The sequence below is a fragment of the Epinephelus moara genome, chromosome 7 (assembly GCF_006386435.1).
Source record: "Epinephelus moara isolate mb chromosome 7, YSFRI_EMoa_1.0, whole genome shotgun sequence".
In the NCBI taxonomy this organism is placed as follows: Eukaryota; Metazoa; Chordata; class Actinopteri; order Perciformes; family Serranidae; genus Epinephelus; species Epinephelus moara.
Genome location: NC_065512.1, coordinates 5884695 through 5890972, shown reverse-complemented (window position 1 = coordinate 5890972; position 6278 = coordinate 5884695). Strand labels below are relative to the sequence as shown.

At 42.2% G+C, this 6278-nt stretch overlaps 1 protein-coding gene across 1 annotated transcript; it reads right to left on the bottom strand.

The window, feature by feature from the left end:
- Positions 1-2531: 2531 nt before the first annotated feature.
- LOC126393461 (olfactory receptor 51I2-like) lies at positions 2532-4055 on the bottom strand. The gene has a single exon (XM_050049646.1). The coding sequence runs from the start codon at positions 3660-3662 to the stop codon at positions 2532-2534; it is 1131 nt and encodes a 376-aa protein (XP_049905603.1). The 5' UTR covers positions 3663-4055.
- Positions 4056-6278: the final 2223 nt, after the last annotated feature.

The following is a 6278-nucleotide window of genomic DNA, read 5'->3' as shown; positions in this document are numbered from 1 at the left end:
TCTATTGCACGTCTGTCCGTCCTGGAAGAGGGATCCCTCCTCAGTTGCTCTTCCTGAGGTTTCTACCGTTTTTTTTCCCCGTTAAAGGGGTTTTTTTGGGGAGTTTTTCCTTATCCGCTGCGAGGGTCATAAGGACAGAGGGATGTCGTATGCTGTAAAGCCCTGTGAGGCAAATTGTGATATTGGGCTTTATAAATAAAATTGAAAATTGAATTGAAGTCCCCCAGGAGAACTATGGAATCCTCAGCCTGCACCCCTTGCAGGACACCACCAAGAGACTCCAAGAAGGCCAGGTACTCTGCACTGCTGTTCAGTGCGTATGCACAAACAACAGTCAAAGACCCTCTCTTTGTGACCCGCAGTTGCATCGAGGCGACCCTCTCGTTTTTCCGGGAGAACCCCAACACAGCGGCGCTCATCCGGTGGCTTGTGAGTATCCACACCCGTGCCTCTCACCCTGAGCAACCCCGGAGAAAGCGAGAGTCCAGCCCCTCTCCAGGAGTTTGGTTCCCGAACCAGTGCTGTGCATGGAGGTGAGCCCAGCTATATCTAGTCAGTACCGCTCCACCTCCTGCATCAGCTCCGGCTCCTTCCCCACCAGCGAGGTGACATTCCACATTCCCAAAGCCAGTCCACGATGACAGAAATCAGCCTGCCTGGGGCCCCGCCCATGCCTGCCACCTGGCACACAATGCACGTGACCCTGATGTCTATCCCTGCGGGTGGTGGGCCCCCAGAGTGATGGCTACATGTTACCTCTTTGGGCTGAGCCCGACCAGGCCCCATGGCCTAAGGCCTGGCCACCAGACGCTTGCTGGCAAGCCCCTCCCCGGGACCGGGAGACCCTACCAGGGGCTATTAGGCCCAGACAACAAAGCTCCCAGGTTCACAGGGACATGCAAACCCCTCCACCACGTTAAGGTGGCGATTCTCAGAGAATAAGTAGTTGAAAATGGATGGATAGTTTATGTAACAAGCTACAGGCTTTACAGGCCCAAAAGTCTGCAAAGAAAACAGAGTGGGTTTTCTGACAGAATTGCTGCTACATAACATCAAGATCACAATTACAATCAGGATGATTAACCTCAAAGACTAGAACTCGTACAAGTTACTGTATGAAGCACTTATGTTAAGGCAACACCCTTAGCTCCAACATTCCTGCGCCCATGGGCCAGGGTCAGGCCCCCAAATATGATGCTCAGCCTTGCTTCCAGTTTTTCAGTGGTCACTTGCAATATTGCAGTAAAAAAAAATCCCCTTGGGCCCCAAAAACCAGTTTCCCCATAGACCACTATTATAAAACATATGTCTGTTGATCTGTTGACAGGACACCTCAAACTGAAAACAAGGTCAGTTATGACTCTCTCTGTTATGAATTTTTAATGCAGGGAGGTTTTATGTTTGTAAGAGCCAAGAAAAGTGATTTTAAAATGTGTGACATCATCACAATGTAAAGTCTATGAGCTCAGAGGGAGAAACACAACAATGCATATTCAGTGGGCCACATACACCTGAAGTAAACCCGCAAACTATAAACTTTTTCAGGCGTATGCTCTAAGTGAGTGATTCCACTGGACTGAATGGCGTAATCTTGGGGTCTGGTATCGAGATATTATTATACATCTATGGCCAGGATGAAAGTTGGAGGCTAGCAGGTCTGATGCTCGCTGACTGGAATACAGAGGTGGCTGGAGTGAAGTTAAAATTCTCTGCTAATGCAGACAGCAACTTCACCAGCCAAGGCTTGGAAGAAATGTTGGTATGCCAATGCAAAAAGCGTTCTAAAGAAAACCATAGTTGCTGCCAGGGCTGTGATGCAGGCAATCACTTTTATTGTCTTCAGTGAGGGAAATGCACACAAGATGCATAGTGAGGGGTTTGAGGTGGGTAGTGGACATTCAAAGTGGACAGGACTGTTACGCTGACAGCAGGGGTCACATCCTGAATCCTGCGAATGGTTGGGTTTATGCAAAAAAGCACATTGGTTAAGGTTAGGGAAAAAATTATGGTTTGGGTTTGCAGAAATGTAAGTGGTAGTGTTATTGTAATTACAAAGGGCAACTAGTTCACAACACAAAAAATAATTAAAACACAAAATAAAGACAGACTAACAGACTAAGTTAAAAACATTGTGAGACATTCAGCATCCAAATTGCCACAAAACACACCTAAAATCCTGAAACACCTACAATATGTCAGAAAAAGCAGCACTTGGTCTAACCAGCATTTACATTTAATGTTTGAGAAATATATTACATTTGAGACAAAAATCAACCCACAATGTGAGTGTTGGAGATTTCTTTTTTTATTTTAGCCTGTGCAACTGTGAGTTGAACCATGCATTTACAACTTGTTAATATCATAGTTATGGTTCAAGATTATCTATTTACGATTACATTTATTCTATTCATAGGTCTCCTTAAAATGAATGTGATAGCAAACAAAACCCAAGGATGAATATACTGAGCATATTCCAGAAGCATGTTTTGTACTTTAAAGCTTTATTGTTTGCTTTACGTGCATATTGAGTTTTACATTTTGGCAGCAGGACTTTTCTTAAAAAATCTAAAAATCACTCCTTTTATTTGAGGCAGACTCAGGCCGTAAACTAGAGGGTTATTGATGGGTGGAATGGTTAAATACTCTAAAGACAAAACAACTGTGAACACTGGATTCATTTTATCAGCCTCAAATCGCCTCAATGACATTTCACAGAATATAGATAGAGTATAGTTAATTAATGTCACTATGTGAGGAAGGCACGTTTGTGCAGCCTTTCCTCTGATTTCAGATGAGCTTCTCCTGCAGACCAGCAGAATGCGCAGGTAGGTGTACAGGATGAAGAATAGGGGGATGAAGATGGTTGACATCGCAACAAGCTGACCTGCTATGTTGTTCACAGTTGTGTCCATGCAAGAGAGCTGCACCACCGGCCAGTTTGAACAGAAAAGCTTGTGCAGTTTATTTCCACACAACGGTAATCGAACAGTAAGATAGAGACAAAACCCACATGCAAGTGCAGGGTAGAACACGGCAAAGACCAAAAGATGTTGCACCATCCTTAACGTCATTTTACTGTGATAGTGTAAGGGCTGGCAAATAGCAACAAATCTGTCATAGGCCATGACACCGAGGATGGTAAACTCAAATGCTGCATAGGTGGAAATAACATACATCTGAATGAAACACAATGGACGTGAGATGAAATGAGTGTCAGACAGAATGTCCATCAGAAACCTGGGGAAGAAGCCGGCTGAGCCGTACAGAGAGTTAAAAGACAGACTGCAGATGAAAATGAACATGGGCTGATGCAGGGACTTGTGTAGGCAGACTGTGACAGCAATGACAATGTTAGCAGAGATTATAGTCATGTAGACCAACAGGCACAGACTGAAGAACAGATATCTGAGGGGCCCATAGTCTGCAAACAGAGTGAGCTGAAAGTATAAAGGATTCAGGCTGCTGTTGCTCTCCATGTCTGCATAACAACACAGCTGGATGAAGAGAAATGAGAGTGATGGAGGGAAAGACGGAGGGTGAAAAACAGACTGAGGTGCAGTAAATGAGATTAAATTGTCTGAAGCAAACAATCTTATTTTACCACACGCTTTAATCAGACATAAAACACACATGCATGCATGTAAGTTGCTTAAGATACTCATAACAGCTGTACCTGACAATATTCAGTTTACCTTGAAAGATTCAAGTAACTAGAAGTAATTTTTGAAAAATAAGACTGGGGGGAAAAACTTAATTCCCACATTTACTACATGCACCACCGACCTGACATTTCTGTTTGAGTGCATTCAGTGATATAAACAGTATTACATACAGTCACTTGGGCTCCTGTTGCTCCTCATGTCTGCATTATAGAGTTAAAATAAAAGATGGATTCAAAGAAAAAACAGAAGAGAGTGAAAGAAGATAAAGTAAAAGAAAGGAGAATTTAAATAAAGGCTAAAACTGGCCCAAGACAACATTCAGTACAATTACATTTTAGTTAAGTAAAATAAGAATCACGTTTTCCTTACCTGTTGTACTTACATAGAAATGTGTGCACAAATCCATTCATCCAAATATAAATGTACCACCTGCAGAACCAGCTAATAAACATGTTAATTATTGAATTATCATCCTACATCATTACTTGTCACAGCTTGTATATGATAAACAGATCAAAGTCAACTGTTTTCCCACAGCATGGGGAAAGCTTAAATACAATTTCACAAATAAACTGATGATGTAATGTTGGTATAATAGCAGTAAAATGTTACATCTTTATGCTTGTATTGAGATTAGGTAGTCCTACAGCATGATGATCCTTTATGTGCATTACCAGTAAAGCAGACAATTTAGATATCTACTGAAAAGATCCTCAGTCTGTTGTGTTTCCTATAATAGTTTAAAAACTACAAACATCAGCCAACAAAATATTAAGTTTTAAGGTTCAACACAGGTATTTGTAATAATAAAACTTTCACAAAACAACACATGATCAGCTCGATAAAAAAGAGCTTTGACAGATGAAGCGTCTCACCTCTAATGCTCCAGACAGAAGTGGCAGTGGAAACTTTATCTCTGCCCGCTGCTAGGATGCAAGCAGCAATAAGTCCGAAGGGATTTTTTGTAGCATTTCAGTCATCTGTTCACATCACAATGGCAAAGTCTCTTCAGACAACTTTCAAACCACTGATATTTTCCTCTCATATCTATTATATCAATAGAGACAGTGCACAATAATTAACAGCACTATTAAATTTTTTGCGCCAGCGATTGCCTTGGTCGGAGGTATTATGTTTCTGGGTATTCCATCTGTCCATTCATCCCTCCTATTGTCATGAACGTGATATCTCAAAAACGCCTCAAGGGAATTTCTTAGAATTTGGCAAAAACATCCACTTGAACTCAAAGATGAACGGATTAGAGTTCGATGGTCATAGGTCAAAGGTCAAGCTCACTGTGACCTTGGGGCCGTCTCATTTCATGTGAACACTATATCTCAAGAACACCTTGAGGGAATTTCTTCAAATTTGGCCCAAACGTCCACTTGGACACAGCAATTAACTGATTAGAATTTGGTGGTCAGAGGTTACGTCACAAAACAAGATTTTTTAGCTTTGACAAAATTTCACACAAATGTCTAACATGACAAAATGATTAATTATATATCTAAAAGGTCAAATGCCAACTTCTCTGTGAGGAGAAGAGGCGACATTTGGTCAGATACTGAATTGGTAGCACTAACCGTGGGTGTCCACCCTGAAACTGTGCTGATTGTATAGATCATCTGTGCTGCCAGGGTAAAGAGGTGTTTGAAGCACCCATGTTTTCACAGACATGGATGTAAACTGTAATTGCAACCTGACCGGTTCTTTGAAGCATACAACTATGAGGTGGTGATTCCAGTTTCTTTCTACACTTACTTGGGATATACTGGTGCTTGGTTTTTGTTTGTTTGTTTTGTTTTTTTAACCAAAGACCCAGTGGCGGTTCTAGCCTAAATGGTGCCCTGGGCAACACCCCCCCTATGGTGCCAACAGTTTGTTACCTGACATAATTATTGTTATGGACAGTGTGTAACACGCAGCTCACACAGCAGCGCAGCACAGCACTGAACATACAGTCAGTTGGGGCGGAGCCTGTGTTGCGTTCAGGCGTTGTCACGTAAATTACAAATTCCAGCACTTGCCACTCCTGCCGCCCCCCCCACACTTCTTGACAAAGTGCCGCCCTGGGTAAACGCCCATTCAGCCCATATCAGGATCTACTACTGCAAAGACCCCTGTTCTTTGCCAGTAACTAACCTATGGCTAAGCCCCGCCCTCAAACGCGATGAGCCAATCACAGTGCATATAGCCATTCCCATACACTCGGACATTCTCTGCCTGGACGTTCATTGAAATGTATTACAGAAAGTCAGTTGTGTTTGGTTTTATGAGCTTTTTCGGAAATTTGAAGTTTAAAAATGGTCAAACTGTGTGCATGGGGTACATGCAACTCAGACACAAGGTATCCTGAGAGGCTGGGCGACGAGGTGTATTTTTTACACTTTAAACCACATCTCAACCGAGAAAAGTGTCTCCTTTGGATAAAGTTGTGTGGTAACGTTAGACCACAACATCAACTCAACGTGAATAAGATTAACAATGATGTCTACATCTGTTCTAAGGTAAGTCAACATTGTGTTTGAGGCAACATATTGTCACTTTGCTGGAAAGAAATATAAAGTTATCTTTAACATCTCTAGCTAACGTTAGCTAAAGTTAGCCTAACGTTAG

Excerpts from the sequence above, each read along its gene's own strand:
- LOC126393461 (XM_050049646.1), bottom strand. The coding sequence starts at position 3,662 with ATGAGTATCTTAAGCAACTTACATGCATGCATGTGTGTTTTATGTCTG.